The sequence below is a fragment of the Pelodiscus sinensis genome, chromosome 21 (genome assembly GCF_049634645.1).
Source record: "Pelodiscus sinensis isolate JC-2024 chromosome 21, ASM4963464v1, whole genome shotgun sequence".
Lineage (NCBI taxonomy): Eukaryota > Metazoa > Chordata > Testudines > Trionychidae > Pelodiscus > Pelodiscus sinensis.
The window spans coordinates 14,967,073-14,993,687 of record NC_134731.1 but is presented as its reverse complement, the minus strand read 5'-3'; the positions used below and the strand labels follow the sequence as shown (position 1 = coordinate 14,993,687).

Genomic DNA, 26,615 nt, shown 5'->3' with positions numbered 1-26,615 from the left:
GCCCTCCCCCTTTGGCACATTGGTATAGCCCCGGCAGAACCGCGCACGCTCCAACGCCACCACAAAGTAGCACATCTCGGCTTCCCCCCTCTGAATAGCAGGTAATTGGTACCGTCCAATCCGCCTCTCTGGGCCAACCTCTCCTCCCCCTCCTGCGTGCAGCCGGGTGGTACGCGCCGCGCTCGCGGATTGGCGGCGCGGGCCCGCAGTCGGAGCGCGTGAGGTCGGCTCGGCGCTCGGGCCTGTTCGCTCTCGGCCAGGATGGCTTCGGGTGAGTCCCTGCGGCTGGGCCTGGCCGCCGCCATGTTGGACTCGCCCCCCCGGCATTGTTGGGGCAGCCCCGCCCGCCTCTCCTCAGCCTGTATCTCTGTCTCGGCCCCGGGGGACGGAGAGCGTTGGGGAAGCCCCGCCCCCTCGGGGGGTGCGCGTGTTCCTCCCCCACCCCTGTTCCCTCCTTCGGGGGGGGGGATTCTGTGTGTCCTCCCCCAGCCCCGCCCCCTCCCGGGGGGTGCGTGTGTTCCTCTCTCCCCTCAGCCCCGCCCCCTCCTTCGGGGGGGGGATTCTGTGTGTCCTCCCCCAGCCCCGCCCCCTCCCCCTTCCGGGGTGTGTGTGTGTTCCTCTCTCCCCCCAGCCCCGCCCCCTCCTTCGGGGGGGGATTCTGTGTGTCCTCCCCCAGCCCCGCCCCCTCCCCCTTCCGGGGTGTGTGTGTTCCTCTCTCCCCCCAGCCCCGCCCCCTCCTTCGGGGGGGGATTCTGTGTGTCCTCCCCCAGCCCCGCCCCCTCCCCCTTTGGGGGGTGCGTGTGTTCCTCTCTCCCCCCCAGCCCCGCCCCCTCCTTCGGGGGGGGATTCTGTGTGTCCTCCCCCAGCCCCATCCCCTCCTTCTGGGGGCGGGCTTTGTGTGTTCCTCTTCCCCCTCCAGCCCCACCCCGTGCTGGGGGTGGTACGTGTCTCTTCCTCCTGGCTCCATTGGTGACTCCTTTCTGCTGTGGGCTCCCGTGGTGTTGAGCAGGGGCCCCCTTTAAGAGCCGGATTAGGTCCCATCAGTGGCAGCGAGGCCAGCATGGGGCTGAATGGATCCTGGCAACCACTGCACCAGGGTGGAAACGGTTCCCTCTTGTGGCTCAGATTGAATGGGGTGACCCTGGTGTCTCCCACAAGCATATCCACATAGCTCGAGGGTCAGTTTACTTTTCCTCAGCCCCCGCAGAAAGTATGGAGTCTTCACGCACTCTATAGCAGCTGTGGGGAACCTTTTTTGGATTGGGGGGGCCACTGACCTGTAGAAGAATCAGTCAGAGGTTGCACACAAGTGAGACACAAAATAAACTTGCCCTTCACCAGCATGGGTTCCCCAGTGCTGGGGGGAGCCCTGAGCCTCAGGGGGCTGGATCCAAGGAAGCTGGGGTCTGTATCTGGCCCTGGGGCCTTAGGTTCCCTACCTGTGCTCTACAGCATGATTAAAAGAGTACTGTACTAGGGATGTTAAATATCAGTTAATTGAGTAGTTGAGCAGCCTCATGAATTCTTATTGGTCAGTCGACTATTCTGTAGTCCCTAGGGGCGGGATTGACAGCCAGTGCACTCTGGCTCCACTCTCAAGGAGCCCCCTGCCACTGTATCAGAGGCAGCATGGCAGGGTGCCAGGCAAAATCTGGTCCATGAGGGGACCCAGTTTAAAAAACAGCTCCTCTTGTGAACCAGCTGCCCTGTCACCCTGTGCAACTGCATCTGAATATTTTAAGCTTTGCAGCAATGGCAGTTGAGGGAGAAGAGAAGTCCTGTGGTCACAGGTGCTTCCGAGGGTCAGACTTATGTTGTCAGGGCTGAGCTATTACAGTGCTGTCTTAAGCTGTGACACGTTGCGTAACAGAAATGGATAGGAAAGGCGTAAGATGTTAAGTGTCTCTTGGAAATGCAGAGAGCAGGCTTTCCACATAAAGAGAAAATTGCTTTAAAAATTGCTTAAAAATTAATTCAGAATGAAATGAGTCTCCTTCCACCTGGGTGAGTGAGACTTGGCAGCAAAGTTGTGGAAGTTTTCTCCCCACACCTGAAAAAGATTAGCAGTTTGGAATTTCCATTTTGTTCCCACTATATGCTTAAACTGACAGCTCTTATAAAAAGAGAACATTTAGAAGCAAAGATGTCTCAGTGGTTAATAATTCAGAAAACTTTAATCCAGGAAAGAATTGAAATATACATTACAAATTCTGTATCCTATTAAGAAAAAAGATGCTTTAAAAACTGACTTAAAATGTGGAATAGCAAGTCTGCTTGCATTGTCTGGGTCTAAGCCAAAGTTCCAGAGAACTTCTTACAAGGTTGGTTTGTAAGAAATGTGCGGTAACTCTCAAAACAACCCTCCAAACTCTCCAAAAATAGCTTAGAACCTCTTAGCCTATCAAAATAAACCATATGTGAAATGTATAGACTATCAGTTAAGTTTATGGAGGCTAAGTCCATTGGTGGGCCAAGACCGGATGCATTCCTGTGTTTCAAGTGTCCCCAATATCTCACCCTAATGTTGCTCTCTGATGGCTTTTAAAATCTAGATTTGTAAAGATCCAGCTTTAGGTGCCAAGTTTGCTGCTCAGACCCTTATTTAAAAAGTATGCCTTACAAAGTATAATTACATGCCAGTTAAACTTAGCATAGTGCAAATATTTTTCTCTCAAAATCCACATTCTTTTAATGTTCTTGTGTACTCTGAATCTGTCTGCCAGCAATCCGAAAGATTCTGTGTGGATGTAGACTAGTAAAGGCTTGACTTTTGCTCAACTTGCATTCTTCCATAAATGAAAAACTGGGGTTTCTTTCTGGCATGTGCTGGTGATTATAATTTTCCTGATACTCTGGCTGGTCAAACTGTGCAGCCAAGTGCTGTGCCTCGGTGTTTAGCCCTGAACATCAGTGTTCCCCCTTTGCAAAATTTTTGTGATCTAAGTGCAACACACAGCAATAACTGTGGGAGTAATGTCCTCAATGAGATCTAGCCTGCCATAGACCCCTCCATCTTGCTTTCAATCTCCAAAAGGCTCAGCCTGTTAAAATACTCCTTACTGCAGTCCAGGTGCCCCATATATGGTTTCATGAGCCAGGGCTGCAAGGTCTAAGCCAGGTGGTCTATGATCACAATGGGCATTTCCACATCCCCCATTTGGGAAAATCCCATGTCCGCAAAGCCAGCCACTATGTCATACACATTTTCCAGAGTGCGCTTTATTGCCCTGCACTCTCGCAGCAATACAAGGCCAACTGTATCCTTCCCCACTCCAAATTGATTTGCAGCTGACTGGTAGCAATCCTGAGTCACCAGCTTCCACACAGCCGTTGTCACACACTTCTCAACTGAGAGGACAGCTCTCATTCAGCTACCCTTGCGCCGCAGGTTGGGGGCCAGCTCAGCAGACAGCTTTAGGAAGATTGCTTTATGCATCCTAAGGTTCTGTAGCCACTGGTCTTCGTCCAAACACCTGCATGCTGATGTGATCCTACCCATTACTGCTGGTTTCCCTAGTCCAGAAGGGCCTCTCTACCCTGTACAGCTGCTCTGTGGCTACCAGACACAATGACAGGATGCTGCTGGCAGTATCAATCACACTTTCAGGCTCCTCAGAGTCTTCTTTATCAGTACTTTCAAGATGCTCTCCTCTGCCTTGTGCAATACTCTAACTGTTATGAGGATATGTGGGAGAAATGTGGGATCCGTTTTTTCGTGCTGCCGATGCTGGAGTGCACAGTAAAGAATGGCAGTTGGGGGAAAAAAGGCATGAAAGTATCCTGGAAGCCCGTGAACAAAGCAGTGTCTGTGGCACGTTTTGCATGGTCCCAAGATGTCCTGCGCTCTGTTCCACGGTCCCTCATGACTAGTGACAGATGGTGTCATCAGGCACTGTGGGATGCATACCTATGGTGCATTGCTCCCGCTGTCAGTGTTGAAGCTCCCAGTGTGAACACACATTGGTGACTATGCTGTTGTCGATTTCTGCATGTCCACATAACTTTCCTTGATGAAACTTGATAGTGTAGACGTACCCTTATGTGCTCTAGAGTCAGTAAATCAGAAGTGCTCAGTGCTGCTTGCTAAAAATATCTTTTCTTTTTTTGATAGATTCTGGAAGTTACAGCCAATCTGGGGAACAGAAGCAGAGGTATGTATGTCTTTAATATTGCCAGTTGTTTTGAGAATCTACAAAAAACAGTGGATGAATTCAGGATTTCTCACATGAGATTTGATGCCTGTGGCTTGATGTGGTGGTATTTTTTCAGTGTCTCAGGTGCAGAATTTGGCATGCAAGCACTTTTATTATGATGATGATTTACAAGAATTTTACAAGAATATACATTGTTACAAAAGTTCATGAGGGAAAGAAAGTAAACAGGCTTAAATCAAAGTGGCAGTGGCTAACATAAATTGTTTTTGAAAGTGTGTATGGCTGATGGCTTAAATATACAGAATTCTTTTTCCTTTTGTATTTCTTAAGTAGTTTGTGGGACAGTCAGATATGATGGTAACCGATTAGACTTTGGGCAAAATAGGTAGTCAGAAGTGTAAAGTGAGGTAAATTTTCTTCACAGAACTTTAAAACCTACCTTTGTGCTCCTTGAAATTGATAAATTCATAGCTAAGAACAATTAAAATCTGATTCAGAAAATAGCCACTGGTGTGTTCTGTGTCACAATATATACCATGCTTTTTAAATTTACAGGACTGCTTCAAAGTCACTTGTATGTATTCATTATTGGACAAGGGGGGTATCTCAAGCTTTTTCATTCCCAGACTGTCTCTACTTGCAGGATTGAGTCTCTGCTACACGTAAAATGCAAATACATTATCTGGTGCTTTGTTTTATAAGAGTAAAACCCCCCTTCTACAATTGGATCTACACCGGCAGACTTATGTCCATATGGTTTTGGTGACTTTGCTGGGGCTCTCCCCATGTAGATCACTTACCAACAAGGACTTAACAAGTCTTTGAACTTTCTCACCCATTACCAAGACAGTTTCCCCAATTATCACCTGTAATACCATTAACTCACAAACATCCCACTCTCCCTACCTTTAATATCAGCAATTCACAGACACTTACCTTCCTTCCTCCCCCTTCCCACCCCCCCGCATCCCCCTTCTGTTCTGCAATGTGATTTGTCCTTTTCATATTTGTTCATTTTTTTTAAATTGTATCCTTTGGTATATATGGTTGTGACTACTTTCTTCCACTATTTGATCTGAGGAAGTGGGTCTGGCCCACGAAAGCTCATCATCTAATAAACCATCTTGTTAGTCTTTAAAGTGCTACATTGTCCTGCATTTTAGATCAAATTGTGATCTATGCCATCAAGTGCCAGAAGCGCCTCTTTGCCATGTATATTGGCCAAACCAGAGAGTGTCTATTACAAAAGATAAATGGACACAAATCAGACCTCAGAAATGGTAACACACACAAACCTGTAGGGGAACATTTTAACCTGCCTGATTGCTCAATAATGAATTTTAAAGTAGCTATTCTACAAAGGAATTTCACCACCCAATTACAGAGAGAAAGTCTGCGGAACTGGAATTCCTCTACAAATTTCACACTGTTACCCTGAGCTTGAATAAAGGCATTAACTGGTTAACATATAACAAAGCCAATTTCCCCTGCCTCTCACATTCAAAGCTACAAATGGGACATATCCAGCCCACTTAATTAGCTTCATTAACACAGGTCCTGCAATTGACAAGTGGTACTTTTGCTGTTATGTATATCTTGGTTTCTGTTATTTACACCCCAACTCCTCTGATAAACACCTACATGGCAAATAGTTAAATTAGAAATATTCACAGATTTATAGTAAGTCCAAGAAATTTGCAGCTTATGTAGCATAGTTTACTATCTAATTTTGTTTATACTATGTATTGATACAAGTTTTTTAAAAAAGTTCTATATTTTACAGCTATTCATCATACGGCAGTCAAAATTATGGACAAGGACCACAGGTAGGTTGAAATACTTATTGTACTTATCAAATACTAGAAGGCTTGCTCAGCCCAGAGGTCAGATGGGCAGCTAGGGGGAGGGTTGGGCCACTCTTGGGGGCAGATGGGGTGGCACTCCCGGGCCTCTCACTGGCACTCCGAGGGCCTGTCCTGGTGGCAGTAAGGGCCGTGCAGTGGCCGGCAGCTACTCCCCAGGACAGGCCAAGGTGTTCACTCCACTAGCCAGCAGCTTCTGGCAGGAATGCTTGCTGCCCTCCTGTGTCATTTCACAGTATAATTCTACCTCCTACCAGACCCCTCTTTTTCCATTTCATAAGAAACAATCGAATTCCAGGCACATCCCATTGTCCTGGCACAACCAAGCCTTGGCCTTGCTCTAAGTTAGGATAAGAGGAAATTACATACCAAATGTGGTGGGCCTTGCTCTTATCATTTAGGAGGCATTCTTGAACAAATGGGCTGATGGATGGACAGAGAGATGCATGTTTCTAAAGTGAATAGCTAAAAGAAGATAGTACCTTTTCTGAATAAGAGATTATTCTTGGATCGCCTTGTCTGCATTAGGGAAAATACCCTAATTTCAGTCATCAGTGGAATAGAAACAATGAGGACTCCTGTGACACCTTAAAGACTCCCAGATTTATTTGAGCATAAGCTTTCATGGGCTGGAATCCACTTCAGGTTGACAGGGGTGTATATATACACACTCATGTGCAAAGATGGCTGTTACATTGCTGTGAGGCAGACCAGTGCTAAGGAGGTCAATTCATCAAGGTGGTTGCATCCCATTCCCAACAGTTGATGAGAAGATGTGAATACCAAAAGAGGGAAATTTACTTTTTGTAACAAGTTAGCCACCCCCACTCTCTGTCCACACAACAGAAACGCTCACAAATGAATCCCTGCAACAAACCCCGTCGTCAGCTCTGCCTGCATATCTACTCAAGTGACACCATTGCAGGACCTAACCATGTCAGCCAATCCATCATGTTAACCTACACATCTACCAATGAGCTAATTTGTCATCATGTGCTAGCAGTGGTCCTCTGCTCTGTACATTGGCCAAACAGGACTGTGTCTACGCAAAAGAATAAATGGAGAAATTCGATATCAAGAATGGTAACATTCAGAATCCTGTAAGCGTGCACTTCAGTTTCCTTAGAAAGTCAGTGACAGACTTGAAACTTGCCATACTTCAACAAAAAAAACCTTCAAAAACTGGCTTCAGCGTGAAATTTCAGAGCTGGAATTGATGGTTAAACTTGACGCTATTAGACTGTGTGTGAATAGAGACTGGGAGTGGCTAGCTCGTGACAAAAATAATTTTCCGTCTTTTGGTGTTTGCACCTTCTTATCAGTTTTTGGGATTGGGTCATGTTCACTCTGAATGACTCGACCTCATTAGCACTTATCCTCCGCAGAGTACTGTAACACACTCATCTTTGCATGTGTTATACATCCCTACCAAACTGAAGTTTCCAATTCTTGCATTTGACAAAGTGGGCTCCAGCCCACGAAAGCTTATACCCAAATAAATGTATTAGCCTTTAGGGTGCCACAGGACTCCTCATCATTTTTGCTGAAATACACTAACACGGCTATCCCTAGGGATGTGACTAGCTAACCCAGTAAGTAACAACCTTACCAGTGGTTAACTCTAATCAGTAAGTATTAACCCAGTAAGTAACAACCTTATTGGGTGATACTTACTGATAACCACTGGGCTGGAGCACCCCCCATGTGGAAACCAGCATGGCGAGGGGTGGGGCACTCCAACCTGGCCATGGTAGATGGTGAGGGCTGGAATGCATCCCCCCCCATTTAATCGGTTAACTGGTGAAACATAACATTTACCTGGATAACTGATTAAACGGGATTTTACATCCTTGCTCTGAAACAGTGGAAAAGAGCTGCACTGATGTAAACCCCCCAGTCTAGACAAGGAAAAGTACCATTTCCTCTGGTGAATCTTATTTTGAAACCTTTGTCTAAATTACAGGGTTATTCTGGCTATGGGCAAAGTGGAGAGAGTTCCTCTTATGGACAGAACTGTACAAGTTATCCAGGAACCTATGGACAAAGTCAAACAGGTTGGCTAGTTTTTTGGCTTTTTTTTAATTTACTATCTAGTAAATATTCATGGTTTGATTACCCTAAAGGATTCTTCCATTCGTTTTCAGCTTATGGACACACTTCACAACAGGGATATGGTGGTGGTTCTGGTTATGAAAATCAGAGCTCCTATGGTCAACAATCTTACGGCAACCAGGAACAACAAAAAGAATCATCAGGAGGGTAAGAAAACAAAGTTAACTCTGTCCGTTTCAAGCATAATCTGCCAGAGATACTTTGTTAGCTAAATATTATCTAAGCTGTGTGGCTGCACCAAGTTAGTGCTTCACAGGCATTCAAGAAATCTGCTCAAGGTGGGGACCTATCAGCCAAAGAAGGGATGTTCCAGCCGGGCTGTCCTGGCACCTCTCCCTCAGCCCAAATGCTGCCAAGACGGCCCAACCCCACAGCAACATTGCTGTAGTGCTGGGATTTGCCACTACTGGAGTGGCCTTCCCCAACCCAGCTCCGAAGCAGCTTGGGTGGGAAGAGGTTCCTTCCCTCCACAGCCCAGGTGCTGCTGTGAGGAGATGGGGGGAGTTCTCTCTCCTCACAGTAGCCCTGGAGGACCCTCCACCGTAAGTCCCTTATCCGAGCTCCTAGGTGGAGCACTCACACTTCTACACCCCAACCCTCTACCCCAGGCTTGAGCCTCCTACCACACTTGGTACCACCCTCACCGCTTGACTTTTGCTTTGTGCACCTATATGAATGTGATGTGGGAACACTGTCTGCTTGGTAGCTATATTAGGAAACTTCTTAAAACAACCTTTAACAACAGCTTCCAGCTTTTAGTGTGGGGTAAACACTCATACTAACCTTTTTTCTTCTAACAATTTTCTGGCCTGATTTCTCTAGCTACTTTTGTGCTTACATTGTTGACACCATAATATTGCTTTAAAGTTAAGGTTATTTAAAAAGCCATAATGCATTATGATCTAAATAGTCTGTATAGTCATGTAGTTAGAACATACATAGACATCTGAGGTATTTGATTTTTGTAAAGGCTTCTTACTTTCATTATAAGGTGGTTTGCATGAAAAGGAGGCAATTCCAGGACACTGCAAGACAACCTACTGCAGACTTTAAACACTAATTACCTGCTGTTTTTTCCTGTTTAGGCAAACTTGCTTTAGGAATAAGATTGGGCAAGCAAATAGAAAGGGTCTGATGTTTTTCTCAACAACATAAAGTTTTAGCAATCAGGAAGTGGCTAAAGACCATCTCTTATTGTTTAACTGCTATTTATTCAGGAAGTTTTAGCAGTTTACAAATCTTTCACATGTAAATAATAATTATTATTCCTCTTTATTTTAAGTGGAAGATCCTCTTCATATGAACCCAAGTCAAGCTATGGTCAGCCGTCAAACTATGGTCAGCAGCAAGGCTCATATGACCAGCAGTCAAACTATGGCCAGCAGCAGGGCTCATATGACCAACAGTCAAACTATGACCAGCAACAAGGTTCATACGGTCAGCATGAGAAGTCCTATCAATCGCAGCAAAAGGAAAGCTACAGTCACAACACACAAGGTAGAGCACGCAGGATGAGTTTAGCAGTCTTTAGCCAAGTTAAATTGAAGAGCTTGGTTCTGCTTTGTGATATGAACTGTTCTGGGTTTCTACCTACAGATGATTATTGTGGGGGAGGTGGAAAGCAGAGAGAGCCTTTTTCTCAAATTTGGGGAGTGGTTTTTGCAAAATGATGGAGATGCAGAACTTACGTACACATGACATTTTGGGGGAGGGAGGGTTAACAATTGTGTCCATATGTGAGTTTCTACACCTTTTGAGAGTAATTTTCTGATCCTTGAAACATTTTTCATTTTTCTGTTGGGGAAGAGTGGTTTCCACCTCAGATTAGAGGGTGGCATTTGCTGATGGATACTGCTATTCTAAGAATCTTCACCCTAAGCCTGCAGCTTCCTTAATTAAATTAAACAGTATCAAGTGGTTGGCATGCCCTTTTTCAGCCTTCCAATTGTTTCTTTCATTTGGAGTGTTTGTTTTTAAGAGGAGGGAAGGAAGTTAATGTCTGCAAAGGGTGAATCCCACCAGACGTGCTTTCCAGAAAGTCCTTAGTGCCTAGAAGCACATTTTCCTTTTGAGAGGGGAGAAAAGGTGAAGATATTTAGAGAGATTGTAAATTTACTTCCCTTGTATCATTTCCTTGTTAAGACTGGATGTGGGGCTGGTTGTGTGGTGTGCAAAGGAGATCTAAGCTCTGTACGGAGAGTTGATAGCCAGAGGAAATAACTGTCCCTGTATGCAAGCAATATTTCGTCTCTCCCCTCTTCATAAAGTATGTTTGAAAAGAAGAGAAGGGCTCTGAATGGGAGCCAAGTCCTATGGGCAGAATTCAGGAAAGGGAAGCTGCTCCTGTTCTAAATTCAGCCACTTCGTCAAAGTGGCTAAGGCATAGGAGCCTGTATTTTCCTGAGGCTTCTGCTCCCTCTGTTTACTCTGTCCCATTGGCTTGCAGCACTTTAGTTGCATCCTTCTGCCCTGATGGCTCTCACTTCAGGGTCTCTTCTTTAGTCCACTGTTTTCTAGACTAGACACGTGGGGAGTGAAACGATATGTTGAGTCTGGAGCAGCATGGGTGGAGGAAGAGGATCAGAGAGATTGCAGCTGCAGGTAGAAGAGAGACAGAAAGAGTGGGAGTTTTGCGGTGTGAGGAAGGGTTTCTTGCTCCTTCCTTGATATTATGGAAGCTGCAGAATCAGTGCTGGCTATTACTGGTCCCATCTTCCAGAGCTTTGTACTCTTATTTGCCTGCCCATATTGGAAGGTTACTGGGAGGTGGAGGGAAGAAATATCTCCATGCAGCTAGGCACTAGGTACCTTGGAATCTGTCTTTTCTGCCCTGGGCAGTGGTCTGGTCTGCTTTCCTTATCACAGCATCAACATCTCAGCTTCTGTCTTGACAAACAAGTGATGTGGAGATTAAAATTTTGTCTTACCCTGAAAAAGGGACATAAGTAATTTTGTAAGAGAAACTCAGCTGGGATTTTAGGCACTATGGATTTATTTTCTACAAAATGTGAAGTACCCAGAATATAGTGGTATCCATATTCTAAGGAATATCCCATCCCATAGTAATCTAGGAAGACAAATGGGAACTTGGTTTAGACCTTGTGATTGAATGGAATAGCTTAAAAGAGCTTAAAACATCTATTTTTCACTGTCAAATTTAAGCAATGGGTATAAACTTGCAATGCCATTTACGCATACTTTGTGGTTCTTTAGATGGTCGCCGTGAAAAGAGTAGGTATGGAGAAGATAATAGAGGATATGGCGGCTCACAGGGAGGCGGTAGAGGGGGATATGACGTGGATGGAAGAGGTCACATGTCAGGATTAACGTAAGTGATCTAATCCCAATACCTACCAATGTATTTCTAATATCTTGCTCTTTAGCTTCAGTGTTTAAGATAACACAATTCAATCTTTGAGCACAGAAACAGAAGGTAGTTGCTTTCTTAAACTATTGATCAGCCTGCACTGAAATACCAAGGATTTAGACCAGGGAATATTACTTACATTGAACTAGAACAAGACTTAGTGATGATCATAAAGTCTCTTGACTACATTCTGTATCTGTACAAGGCCTCTCAGAGACCATTCCTGAAGCAAAATATTTTACATCCCATAAACAAAGCTTCTTTCTAGATAGAATTTAGAGCTGAGGTTTTGTAGCCTAATGACTGATAACCCTCTGAAAGGAAAGCATGTTTGGTGTATGGTGATTTACGGTAGTGTCATCTGGGTTTTATATAGTGCTTTTCATTAGTAGATTTCAGCGTGCTTTACAAAGAAGGCCAGTATTATAACATTCAAGGTTTGGTTAATAGTCTTCCTGCTTGTTAAAAGAGGTTAATTAACTATACAGGATTATTTGACCTTGACTACTTTGTTTTTCAATATTTCCTTTAAAGTAGTGACTGAATAACTAAACATAAACCTGAAGAAATGGAGCAATATATATAAATAGCTATATATTTGTCACTATTTGAGCTGTAAAACTAAACTGAATCAGAAGGCTATTGTCATTTTATTTGCCTTTAATAGCCATTAAATTTGTATACTTACCGTAAATGTTTCTGCAGCTGACTTAGGCCCTGATATGACAAAGACAGATTTGAGCATGCTTAATTGTACGTATAGTATTCATGCCCAAATTACGTACAGAGTTAACAAAGATAAAAAGACTGTTAATTTGTACCCCTACATACATTTCAGAGATGCAGTTCTGTGGTTGTAAAGCAAGGCCATATCAACTAGAAAATAAAGCTATCAGTAATTCATGAACTATTGCTCATTAACACCATTATTCCTGCTTTGGGATAGTGCTAGATCCTCTGATGTGAAATGAGAAGTATATAATAACACTGCGAAACAGTCAAGGTTTAAGTAAAATAACAGTGACTCGTAATATTGTAAGCCTGTCTTTTATGTAATAGCATGTAACATGATACTTGTCTGGATATTTTTTGAATTTTTTCCATAGCTGCTCTTGTAATATTAGAATGTTAGGGTTCATTTACACTATGAAAGTGATTGTCAATGTTTCTGATAGTGAAATAAACAGAGGTCATAGTCTTTACCTGGTTATAACTATGGATGTTAAATTTCGATTAATTGGCTAATCGAGTAGTCGATGGAATTTCCATTGACTAGTTGATAAGGGGGGCATGCGCTCTCCCACTGTGCCTCTCCCTTTGAAATGTACAAGAGCCGCAACAGCTCCTGTGCATTTCAATGGGAGAGAGGCAGCTGGAACCCACACCAGTAGGGAGCAAAGCATTCCCAACTGGCATGGGTTCCCCTCTAACTTTGAAATGTACAAGAGCCACAGGTGGCTCTTGTACATTCCAAAGGGAGAGGAACAGCAGTGGGACAGGCGTGAGCGGGACTGTTTCAATCCCCACTAATGCTGCTGCCCCCTGCCTTCCCTGCCCCCAATGGAGGCGGTACTGGTGGGGGTGAGGCACCAGCTTTTAAGCCAGCTCCCCCCAGCACTGGCTCGTGCTTCCCTTCCCTCATTTCCCCCCCCCCCACCTCTCTGATAGAGGCAGCAAGGTGGTGGGGGAATCGAGTTCCTACTTGAGTACCTGCTTACATCCCTAGTTATAACATGGTTTAATCTGATCCCATACATATTGGAATGTCCAAATCATGTTAGAACTAGGTTGTTCCCAAATTCTTCTTAATTGTAACTGATTTCATAGTGTATATGGATCCTGAATGTTCTGACTTTGGATTATGCTATCAAAGTTAATAGAAGCTCATTTTAGATGGGTCTTAGAGTGAGGAAACTCTGTGCTCCTTTATAATTGGCTACTTTTGTATAGTGTAAGCTTCACTGGCAGCAAAACCTGTTCAGATGGTCAATTTCTGTTAGAATTGAGGTTTCTAAGACTATTGTAGGTGTTTCATTGTGAATAAGGGTATCTTCTAACATAACTATGATATAGTTTTTTTGACTTTGTAGTTGAGCCTCTTTTAATGAAGAAATTGTAAAATAAACTTTAATACAATTGGTAGACAGTGTCCATACAAAACAGACTGGTGGAACAGATGCCAGTAAAACAAATAAATAGTCCCTCCATCCAATAATATTATTTCAAGAGACATGTAAATATCCGTTGGTGTGTAAATAATTCGTTCGTATGTAAATATGGTTGATCCCATTGCTTGACATACTTTTTCTCTCCTCAAAGTTCGTGGATGGGCATTGACAAATGTGAAGGAATGTTTTCAAGTGGGAAGGGAATGGAGTCAGTTTTAATAACCGTTTCCTCTGTTCAGCCCTGCACAGTGATGATGGTGATTATGCTTAATGATTCAAACTGCAATGTCAGAATTGTTTAGCCTAGATACAGTTGTCTTCTATTTTGATTTAAGGTTTCTGCTCCTAAAAGGTCAACATTCACTCCATATTCAAATGGTTCTTGACCAGGTTCAAGTTGTTTGCAATCATAAAATGCGGTAGAGGGAAAACAACTTCAGAGAGGTAACACATCCCAGCTTTTTGTCCTGAGAACAATATTTGCCCTCCCCACCACCACCACCATCAACCAAAACAAAACCCCACCCTGAGTCTAAAACCAGCTCTGAAAAGCTATTTGTGCAGGTACACAGAGGCTACTTCTGTTAACTATTTGGTACATAGTGTTTGACTGCAATAGGTTTTTGCATGGTATCACTTACATTTGTTATTGCCAGTGAAATCAGGATGTATTTAACACTGAGGGCTTGTGTAAACACTGTTTTTGTACTGCTATCAATACATAGGTTTAAAAATTTGCCGTCAGTGATTTAAAAAGAAAATTAGACCAGCCCCTGAGGTGATACTAAACATTTACAACTTAAAAATAATTTGTGTTTCTTTAATGATAGGTAACATTTCTCTGAAGTGCTTACTTTGCACTTCCCTTGGATGTTGCATTAGCTAATCTGAGACTAATGGATGTCCTTTACATATCAGCTCTTTATGAAGGCATTCTAGCTCCCCTGATTGTAACAGTGAGCAAGAGGGTAGTCCAGCTACGGGTGGTCTTTCCTCTTAGTTTGAGTCCAGATTTCTCAGTCAGGGCATAATCAAGGTCCAGACTTCAAAGAAAATAATTTTTAAAAGATAAACAGATTGTAGGGGTCCATTCAAAATGTTAGATGGTCTGGATTTGTTCCATAGTCCACCTGTTGACTTCCCTGACTTAGTCTAACCCTACTGTGAGCCACAATGAGCAACGTAGTTGTTAAAATTCCAGCAACACTTATTGCTCCACCTGTGCTGGCAATGCCTTGACTTTCTTTGCTAGCATCTTTTTTTAACAGAGGAGGATTGCTAGGTATGGAGTCTGTAAGTTGGTGAAATTTCAGGCTTTTTTGAGTACTATCACAAATGTAAAATACCTTGATAGAAGGAAAATCCAGTTAGCAGAATATGTGGTTTTATTGCTATCTTAAATAGTTTTAATTTATGTTCTATTTAGAAAGGTAAGTCCTTGCATGTAACTCCTATTGTACTCCATGATAAGTCTATGTGCACATTAGATATCAGAATTTGATCCCTGACTTTTTATGTCACTTGTTTTAGTAACTGCCGCTTTTTTTTCTCATTGAAAACATGTATGTCTTGAAGCCCTGTAAAGTTAGTACACGTTTGCATCAGTGGCAAAAAGAAGCCATAATGCTGTTGGAAGGGTTTTAGCTGAAAGACCATGATTACTGCTCAGTTGATGCATCCCTTTTCTTCTGTAAACTTAAACACTGGTGGTAACCTGTACGCCTTGGGTTCTAGCGGTTATTCAGATCATGCCAATGAGTTTGAAAATGGGTGGATGCCAGCTTACAAGAAAAATCTTTTGGATGACAGCCTTTTTGTGGTATTATGGTTAATTATTGTCAGTGATGATTCTGATTCACTTTGGCTGCCTGGAATTTAAGTTTTGTATTGGTGGGATGGCTAAATTTTTTGCTAGTTGCTCTTGACTGATCAATGAATATTTTGAAAACTAGAACTCTGGTTGGTTATCTGCCATTTTCAGTCTGTCTATAAAGCTGATAACGGCAGTATAGAGTGTGATGCTAATTAGGTTACACATGCTCTAGGGCAATTATATTGCATTATATTGCATCTGTATTAAATTCATTATTGCCAAACAATCCAGTTGCTGAGACAGTTGTCTTAATTAGGTCTCCATGATAAGCCTGAGGCTGTCCAGCCTCAGCTGTTTAAAGCAAACATGTCTGTGCTTTTCCCCTCATTTAGTGTAGTATTTAAACCTAAACGCATGTTGGGAAGGTGAGAGTTATGTCCCTGGGTCCCCAGCAGCTATTCCCAATGATCTCTGGAACAGAAAAATACTACTCTGAAGTGCATGTGAAAGAGCAAAATTGTCACATTCATCCAAGAGGTCTGCCATCTGAATCAGAGACATTCGTTCCGTTGGTTACACAAGACATAAAGGAGACTAGCCAACTCTGAAGCACAGTAGGCAAAAAACACAACTTTCCAGAATATTGTTAACAACCCCAAACCATTTATAATCGAAAGTGGAGAGTTACTTCACACCAAGTTGCAGGAAGTGATCTCTGTTGGGCAGTAATGCTTTCAGCCCCTGGTTTCAGGCATTACTTATTCAGTTCTGTCATTCTTGAACCCTGGGGCATATGTTTTCTAGTCATTCCTTTTGCTGTAAACAAGTGTGTTTTATTTCCTGATCTACATCTTTCATGTTGTATGTTTGCAAACCACAAAAAAATGCACATTCTGAACATGCAGTTTTGTGGGACAGGGGAAGGAATCCAGACTTTGAAATCTTCAGTGCAAAATCTGCATGACTCACTCATTCACTATAAATCAGTGTACCTAGTTCTGTGCCAGTGGGGCAGAATTAACAATTGGCATTCATTAATAAAGTTATGGGGAAAACTCTTGGTCCATTCTCAGGGAATTGAAGTGCATTATGGGTGGCAGCCTGTCTTTGCAATAGAATTTTTGTGATTACCTTTCTTGTTTTATCAGTCTTTACAGTTATCCATCCTTTAATAGAAACCTCTCTAAATAGTGTTATGCAGCTGAATATAACTACATAAATAAGTCTTAGTGTATCCAAAACATTTGAAAATCCACAGCAAGCTCATTAAAATAGAGCCTAGCAGAAGGTAGCATTCCATGAATGTAAATAGTTTTGTAATGATAATATCAGTTGTGTTCCTTGTATGGTACTAAGACTTTAAAGCTAGCTTACATAATTATTAATGAACTCCTGCCCCTTGTTTGACACAAACTTGTTTGACTTTTAAAAATTGTAAATTATATCTTACATTCATGACTTCATGTTTGCTGTAATGGAAAATGTATATACAGTATCCTAAAGACATGAATTAATGGCCTATTTTACTAATGTCCCTTATTTTGAGTTCTTGTCCTACACTTGGACTGTGACAAGTTGTGCGATTGGAGTTCATTAAAACCAGAAAGGATCCTAATTATAAGCAATCTACTGCAGTGGCTGTTGCATTAGCTGTAAGGCAGAATCTCCAAGGGTTGGACATGGAGCGCTAGGTGAGAAATTTTATGGAAATAGTGTACCAGTTAGAGTTCCCATGATAAGAAATAAATGAACTTGCCACGTTTACTGCAGGTAACTGTTGAAGAAAAACCTGCCTTCCTGCACACACTTCTGGTGTATGCAGTCAGGCAGTCTTATAATCTTTGCAAGGCTTGCTGTTAACTTAAATGCCATTGATTCTTTTTCCTACTGACCTTGAATATAGAGTGTTTTAATCTTCACAAATGGATTAAGTTAAAAATGCTAACTAAGAAATATTAATACCATGATCATCACGTTAATTAAATAGAATAAACATGAGAGAAATCAAGATTTTACTCCATTGAATTTGGAATGGGAATTGCAACAATTAAACTCTCTTCATTCCTGGAGATCTGTGTGTGTAATCTATTAATTTGGTTTGTTTTGTGCCACAGGTTTCAGAATGAAATTGTTAAAAGTTCACAGCCTCTGCTATTGAAGATTATTTTTATATACATGCTTTATTTTAATACCAAGTGCTAGTAGTACACTGTACAGATTCACAGATCTTATTGAATGTGCTTAGTAATGCTAATTTATCCAAATTCATTTGAATGCATAAGAATAGAGGTTAACTAGTTTCAGTTCACAAGTGGTAACAACTCCAATCTAACATCTGCATCAGTAGTTAAAGCCCATAGCCTTTATAAAAACCATGTCTCTGTTTTAAATCCCAGTTTTAAATAGTATTCATTTGGCTTGTGGGCTAGGGAAAAGTGGTTTTAAAATAGTGTGTGTGTGTGTGTGTGTGTGTGTGTGTGTGTGTGTGTGTGTGTGTGATGTATATAAACACACACATGCTCCTTTGTTTCAACAATTCTTTTGGAGGTTAGTTTCAGGGATTAGTGCCATGGGAGGTTAGCAATCTGAAAGAATAATCTTTGAAAGAAAATAAGTAGTGTGCAAAAACAGAGGTGATACGTTAAGCCACTAGACAGTAACTTTTGATCAGTTAAGTGTAGATTGAGCCTTGGGCTCAACACATAGAGATTTAAGGAAGAAATCATTTCTTCAATTTTTCCTCTGCAGTGGTGGTGACCGTGGTGGCTTCAAAAATTTTGGTGGTAAGTGCTGAGTATCAAAAATGTTTCAGTGGAAATTCTGTATAAATCTAAAAGCCACCAATATCTTATTACTATCCAGTAGAAGCATTCTAGCGTTTCTATTTTGCTGGGGCTGGTGTGTTTGTGTGCTTTAAAAGTCAATCTTTTAACAATAAACTGGATATCTGCTTTGTCAAATTGCATGAAAGAAATGGTGGAGATCTAAGAACTTCACTGGATTTTGGGTTTTTTTGTTACAAATGCTGCTTTGAATGGTACTAGTGACAAAATAATTGTGGTTAAACTGCTTGGTCATCTGACAACCAGCATTTGCAAGATAAACACCAGCTTAATGCTAGTGTGGCTGAAGCCACATACCGTAAGTTCAAGAACATATTAACGTTCTACAGATGCCTGCTAGTGAACATTTTATTCTAAATATTCTCCAGATTTCTGGTTAACAGCTTAGATTTTCAGATACATTGAGTATGTAGCTTGACTATTTTCTTGTCTTATTTAACAAGCTTTTAAACAGCTTTCCTTTCTAAAGTAGCCTTTTTTCATTTTTTTAACCATTCTCCAGGTCAGAGGGATTATGGACAGAAATCAGATGCTGGTAAGAAAACAAGCAGTGTGTGGATTGCAACTCTTTGTACTTCATAGCATTTGTAACACATGCACGCACTTTGGAGGACCATGACCAGTTAAAGGCTGATCTGAAATTAACATGACAGTCAATAAAGACAAGTGCAAAGTACTTCTCTTATGAAGGAAAAATAAAACAAATGCACAAATACAACTGGCTATGTGGTAGTACTGCTAAAAAGGGTCAGGGATTGAACATGAGTCAACAATCCTATGCAGTTGTATGTGAGACTAATATTCTGGGGACTAATATTTTGGGGTATGTTAAACACATTAATACATGAGAGTGTAGAGAAGAGCAACAAATATGATCAAAAGTTTAGGAAATCTGATCAGCCTGTGGGAGACTTTCTAAGACTTTGAATATGTTAAGGGATGTTATAAAGAGGATGGCAATCAATTTGTGCAGGACAGGATGTAATGGGTGTAATTTGCAGCAAGGGAGATTTTGGTTAGATATTAAGAGAAACTTAAATTACAAGAGCAGTTGAGATCTGGAGCAGGTTTCCAAGGGAAGTTGTGAAATCCCCATCATTGGAGAGTTTTAAACACCTGTCGGGAGGATCTAGTTTTACTTGGTCCTGCTTCAGTACAAAGGGCTATACAAATAAGCCTACAGGCAGTCCCCGAGTTACGCAGATCCGACTTATGTCGGATCCGCAGTTACGAACGGGGCCGTTCCTCTCCCTGGTCTCCAGCAGACCAGGGAGAGGAAGCAAAGCGGCGGAACACGTGGGCAGCGGACAGGGCTGACCGCTGCCCACGCGCTCCGAGGCTTGGCTCTGCTTTGCCCCTCACCCCCCCCCCCCCCCCCGGTCTGCAGACCAGGGGGACGGGGGACGGGGGGGGGCAAAGCAGAGCCAAGCCACGGAGCACGCAATCAGCTGACAGCCCAGACGCGTCTGGGCTGTCAGCTGGCCGGGCGCTCTGCGGCTTGGCTCTGCTTTGCCCCCCCCCCCCCCCCCCATCCTCCTGGTCTGCAGACCAGGGGGACGGGGGGGCAAAGCAGAGCAAAGCCGCGGAGCACGCGGGCAGCGGACAGCCCAGACGCGTCTGGGCTGTCCGCTGCTCGCGTGTTCCGCGGCTTTGCTCCCCGTCCCCCTGGTCTGTCCCGAGGGCAGCAGGACAGCCACGGCGCGTCTGGGCTGTCCCGCTGCCCCCGTGCTCCATGGCTTTGCTCCAGACACCTGTGGTACAGCAGCTGGGGCGCTGCCAGTTGGACCAACCCAGCAGCACCCCAGCTGCTCTGCCCCAGGCGTCCACAAGTCAGCCGCTGCTGAAACTGACCAGTGGCTGACTACAGGAAGCCCCTGCCCTGGGCTTCCTGGAATCAGCCGCTGATCAGTTTCAGCAGCAGCTGACTTGGGGATGCCTGGGGTTCTTAAGTTGAATCTGTATGTAAGTCAGAACTGGCGTCCAGATTCAGCCGCTGTTGAAACTGATCAGTTTCAGCAGCGACTGAATCTGGACGCCAGTTCCGACTTACATACAGATTCAACTTAAGAACAAACCTACAGTCCCTATCTTGTACGTAACCCGGGGACTGCCTGTATATTTTTATGAGTCTCTGTATTTTAACATCAAATACAGTTTAGCAAATTCTGGATCAGCTTGAGTCAAGTAAATGATAATGTTCTTGTTTTCTTTGTAGATGCTGGATATGGTTGGTTTTCTGACTTAAAAGAACATTGCCAAAATCTAATATTTATATTTGTTTTACTATAGATTCTAAAACATGAGGGACTTTTCAAAAAAGGAATTTTTACTAGTACTTTTGATTTTTTTGCACTCTGTCTTGGATTTTTCTGATTCTTTTATGCTGAAACAGTGCTTTTGGGTCTTATGTGGTGTTTCAGTTAAATTGTATAGGTCCTTTTTTATTTAAATTATACACATTTTGGGCCTACTTGAATGCCCTACTTACAGAGATAAGTTGTGACTGGCTGCCATGCAATCAGATGTGCAAGGCGATCATTCTGCAGTATCGTAAGGCTGTCTTCCTCTACTTTGGAAGTTCTTGCTGTTAGAGTTTACAGCACAAACTCAGACTTTTCTCACTTCATTAATATGAGAGCTCCCAAGCTACCAGGTATCCAAGGAGATGTTGAAGGACCTTCGATGTCTGAGCCAAAAATGATGGAGATTTTCACTGACCTCAGACAAAGTGGCATTTTTAATTTCTGCAGCATATAACTGTTCTGGCTAATATATGCAAAGGCATTTGGTAAAAATGACTTACCAGTACTTTTATTTAATAGATACAGAATCTGACAACTCTGATAACAACACCATCTTTGTGCAAGGACTTGGAGAAGGTGTTTCAGCAGATGAAGTGGCTGAATATTTCAAGCAAATAGGTATTATAAAGGTGTGTGTGGTGACAAATCATTGTCACTCAAAGCTTTGGAAGGCTATAGATCAAATATGTTGGAAATATCTTAAAAAGCAGCACATTCCCTGCCTTTTATTTTCGAGCGACTATATGTCTGTCTTTTCTCCTGCTGATTCACAGATGGCAGCTTACAGAAAAGAAGTTGCTGGTATTACCAACTTACTAGCACAGAAGTCAGCTGCCATTTCTCTTTTCTACTCCTAGTTCTCTAAGAATTTCCTTATTATGTGTCCCTATCAGGAGTGAATATTTAATGCTTCAATAAGTAATTATGTCTCTCTTACCCGCTCACTCAGGGCTTTTCTTACCTGCTTGCTCAGGGCTTTTCTTCCTATCCTCAGAAATCCAAATCAAGGGCGCTCCTTCATTATACTTGACCTCAACTAAAGTTCTAACTAGTCGAGGCCATTTCATTTTAAAGTTCATGCTGTGAGCTGGAGAGCAGTCAGTATTCTTCCATCAACCAAATTTTTTTTCATGTAAACTAGCCCCCACGAATCTCTTCTGCTACCACTCATTAATAAAAATTGCTTATACTGTTAACTGGTTTGAGTAGTTTCCTCCATTAACTGAATGTTGAGGAAATACCTTTTTTTTCCAGACTAACAAAAAGACTGGCAAGCTTATGATAAATCTATATACAGATAAGGATACAGGCAAACCAAAAGGAGAAGCAACAGTGTCTTTTGATGACCCTCCTTCTGCAAAAGCAGCCATTGACTGGTTTGATGGTAAGATTGCCTTTTTTCCTTTTGTGCATGACACTTAGCAGTCAGTAGAGACTGCATATTCATAATTACCTTTGGACTGAGTGTCATTTCTTTTTAAATCCATTTCAAACAGACCCCTGTTTTTTCCCCCCTCTGATGTGCTGGTTCAGAAGAAAGCCATTATTTCTGTCGCTGCGTGTCACTTGTCTCTGAATACAATTTAGTCAGTGTGAGTGAGTTTTTCTGATGTAATTCAACACCATGCAACTTGTTATGGTGTCATTTAGCTTATTGAAACTAGAACATCACAGTAAGCGGACTACAAACGGAGGTGTGGTAGGTGAGGTACCATGGAGTTGGTAGCAGGCCCTCAAAACTCTAGCCAAGGTTGAAAACTCATTGTGGAAGGCACTCTAGGGCACTGGATTACTTTTGTTGTGTTTGTAAAGGACTGACAATCTAATGGACTGTATGAACAAAGAGCAGGAGGGGAAACAGGCACAGAAAAGTCATCTGTCAAAGGCCACACAGATAGTAACAGAACTAGAAATGAGCAATGTGAATGGTTAGATGGTAAGCCTTACCCTTAAAAATCAATCCACTTGAAACATATTTGCAAAAAATAAGGCATAAAAAATAAATTTGCTAGTCAATTTCTTCTTGCGGATCGTTACATCAACTCCAAACCCAAGCACATCCCTCCATCTTTGCTGCTTAGGTCTACGTATTCCAAGAGTCAGCGGGGAAACAACGCCATTAGAACTGGTGTTAATATTGTTTAACATTCTGTTGTTAGAAAGCAATATAACGGTCCTTTTTAAACTTTTCAGTGTGTTTCCAGAACCTGCTCCCCCTCTCCGCTACAGAGTTTCCTGAGGTTTGGGGCACACTGATTGATTTTTAAGGCCATTGCAGTGGTTGCTGTGCGATGCACCCAAACGATAATAGGCCCCAGAGTGCCCTGTGATAAGATTTTAATTGTATAATACATTCTAGTTGCAATCCTGTAATATGGAAGTGCACATCCTTGTGCAGGGAAGAGCGATATTGATTCTCTACTATCTGTTGGTATGAAAACATACTGTCTGATTAGTGGGATCAAGGTTCATAGATATTTAAACTGCCCTCTAATAAACTATACTGATGACAAGCATAGCAGGTAAATCCATGGTTGCATCTTGTGTCCTTAATCTAAATTTCAACTTATAGATTGTGCTTTGATTTAAATGTGCATCTTTTTGAAAGCCTATTGTATCAAGAATAGATATACAAGCAGTCCCCGGGTTACATGGATCCGACTTACTTCGGATCCCTACTTACAAACGGGGTGAGGCAACCCCGCACTAGCTGCTTCCCCCCAGCAGACAAGGGAGACGCGAAGCTAGCGCCTGCCCCCTCAGCAGACCAGGGAGACGCGGAGCGGCTTTTCTCAGCAGACACCTCAGCTTGAGAATAAAGGACTGAGGGAAGTGAGGTGTGGGAGAATAAAACTGAGCTCTGGAGAAATGTTTGGCTAGCGTTTCCCCTACAATATGTACCAGTTCCGACTTACATACAAATTCAACTTAAGAACAAACCTACAGTCCCTATCTTGTACGTAACCCGGGGACTGCCTGTAAATACATATTTGTGTCTCCTTACTGTTTGCCATCTGTGCAGTGATGCTAGAATCCAATTTTCAACAGCATTTTGATTGAACATAATACTTTTTCTGGTACTGCTGGTGTTGAATTTAACAATGCAAGTTATGATCACTTTGGATGTTGCTGTCCATTATTGAGCTCTAGTGAATTGTTTCTCTTTCTCTTTTCCCTTTAGGAAAAGAATTCCAGGGCAATGTTATCAAAGTTTCTTTTGCAACCAGAAGGCCTGAATTTCAGAGAGGTGGTGGCAGTGGTCGTCGAGGTAACAATAGAAGTTATAGGGTATCTTTTCTTTTGTATGTTAAATGCAGTCACTTGTGATCTTTTTAAAGAGGGCTAACCCCTTGGCAGTAATGTATGTGGGTTTTGGGAAGGCATAGTGAAAGATTTCTGGCATTTAAGGCGTTAGTAAATATGGCAGTAGCATGTGCAAGTTAAGTAAATTCTGTAGTCCACTCTTTTGGACTAGAGTACGTCTAGTTCTGTACATTCCCAATGTGGAGATGTTGCCTACTTCAACATTCATCCTGGCTTATAAAGAAAATGTAAAATATGTGGCCAGTCTTAAAGTCATTAATTACATAGCACAGCTTTCTGAGCTGTTGTCTTGGGATGCGTTGCTGGGAATTTGCAATGGGAGTTCAGGGGGGTTGGGTACCCAATTCCTGCTCAGAAGTCCATAGAAGCTGGGTACCCAACCCCCATTGTCCTCTTTAAAAATCCCAGACGCTTTGTGGAGTTCAGCCCTATCAAACGAGTCTGCTGGGTATTGATCTTACTGCACTTCCTTTAACAGGCGGGCTTTATATGCTGTGATGTTACGAACAAACACTGGTTTTTAGGGCAAAGCAATTTGAGGAGGTTGATAAAGGGGTCATTTTTTAAAACCTAGTTCTATGTGATAGGTGGGGCTCTTCCATGCTAAAAACAAGAATCCTGGAGCCTGTATTGGAAGAATCCTGCCATATGTGGCAGGGTGGAGCATATATTTGGTTACTTCTGTGATTTGATCTGTCTGTAGTTGGAATTGGGTGTGTAGGTAGAATCTCAATGAAACTTCACTAATACATAAAACAGATTTGTAATTGATCAGCTGGTAAAGTACTTACAGTGCTGAAAGGGAATAAAATAGAAAACACATGGCACAGACTTATATGGCCACCAGGTGCTGCTCCTGCACAATATTCCCTCTTTTGTATGAGTTGAAATAAAAACATTCATACTCTAAGCTTTACAGCTGCCCACAGACCTCCACTGGGGGAGATTTGAGTCCTGCAGTTCAGAGGTTTGACAAATGTTTGAGCATTTGCGCTACCTTTTAAATGTAAAACATGACATGGTTTTTCTCTTTGGGCTAGTTAAATTTTAGCATTTCATAAGTAATTCTAAAAGAATCAATTTGCAAATTGCACATTGGTGTGCTTGCCAGGCTGCCATCCATTTCCAGATTTCCTAATTCATGGAAACTATTATCTTAGAAGGTGGCTGATTAAATCACCCAGTGGCTCATTCCTCCACCAAGGAATTATGCCTGTCACTTGCCAAAGCCAGTGAGAGCCTGCAGATAAACTTCTTGTGTATGGGTTAAAGGAACACCTCCCCCGCTTTATTCTGATTATCATTCTGTCCACAGGATCACGAGGTGGCTTTGGAAGAGGTGGGGGCTTTGGAAGAGGTGGAGGCTTCCAGGGTAGAGGTGGGGATCCCAAAAATGGTGATTGGATTTGTCCTAACCCGTAAGTGTTGTTTTAATTGGGTTAGGAGTGTTTTATATGTGTTCATTCAGTTCCTGACAAAACTCAGTATGAGGAATCTCTCTCTCTTTCAGGAGCTGTGGTAATATGAACTTTGCTCGCAGGAATTCCTGCAATCAGTGTAATGAGCCCAGACCAGAAGAGTCACGTCCATCAGGTGGAGGTGTGTAAGAGATCAGTGCAAGTGTAACAACTTACTTCTGACTGTGTTCGGTGCGATTGTGGTGTTGTAGCAACACATTCGTCAGTGTTTGATCTTGCCTGTCTCCCTTACAGATTTCCACGGGAGAGGTGGTTTTGGAGGTGAAAGAGGATACAGAGGGCGTGGTAGCAGAGGGGGCGACCGAGGTGGTGGCTATGGTGGTAAAATGGGAGGAAGGTAAGCATTATCTTTGCTGCTTTGACGACTTGTGGAATGTAGATTTTAAGAGGGTGGGCTCTTCCTTGATAAATACAACTTGTGGCTGGATTAGGGTGACCAGATGCCTTCATTTTATAGGGACAATCCTAATATTCAAGGTTTTTTTCTTAGATCGATGCTTATTCTCCCCTCCCCCCTACTCCTTATCCTGATTTTTCACACTTGGTATCTGGTCACCCTAGGTGGTATCAAGGAGTAACTGTTATTAAAGCACAGATATTTTACATAGCATAATAGTGTGTACAGTTCACAAGTTAGATTCCTTTTGCTGAAAGGACATACAAACACAGGCCACTAAGAACAGTTTCAGGCAGGTAGATGCCTAGCTATTAGCAGTGGCCAATGCCCACAGCAGAAGGGGAGCCAAAAGAAGAGATTTGCACAGGTAGGTGTTTGGGGTGGTCTCCAGCTGCTGGAGTTGCAATGGGACTCAATAGACTTGAATTTGTTTTTCAGAAACGACTTCAGAAATGACCAGCGCAACAGGCCATACTAGAGACCGCTGGGAATGTTCTGTTTGTCTCTGACACAGTCAGTAGAGCTTTGCCTGCTGCTTTACCCATGGCCTCTTTTGGATGGCAAATTACGCGGAATTGGATTTATATTTTAGTGGGAGGGACTGGGACAGTTTCTTTTAGTTTTTCTTTCCAGCAAGTCCATTGAAATTTCATCTTTAATTTCCAACGTTTTCCTGATTTCACTCTTTCAGCTCTTCAGCAGCCTATAAGAAAGAACAGAATGAATTGTAAAATATTGCCAGAATCGAATGTTTTGTAATACAACAATAAAAACTGATTGTTTTATTTGTGAAA

General features: G+C 42.6%; 1 protein-coding gene across 1 annotated transcript; it reads left to right on the top strand.

The window, feature by feature from the left end:
- Positions 1–123: 123 nt before the first annotated feature.
- Positions 124–26,615, top strand: TAF15 (TATA-box binding protein associated factor 15). Its single transcript, XM_075904930.1, has 16 exons — positions 124–271; positions 4,112–4,151; positions 5,938–5,980; positions 7,980–8,070; positions 8,161–8,275; positions 9,411–9,625; positions 11,342–11,456; positions 18,225–18,259; positions 18,822–18,854; positions 21,142–21,251; positions 21,877–22,006; positions 23,804–23,890; positions 25,262–25,364; positions 25,457–25,545; positions 25,659–25,761; positions 26,260–26,615. The coding sequence occupies exons 1-16, from the start codon at positions 262–264 to the stop codon at positions 26,297–26,299; spliced, it is 1,359 nt and encodes a 452-aa protein (XP_075761045.1). The 5' UTR covers positions 124–261; the 3' UTR covers positions 26,300–26,615.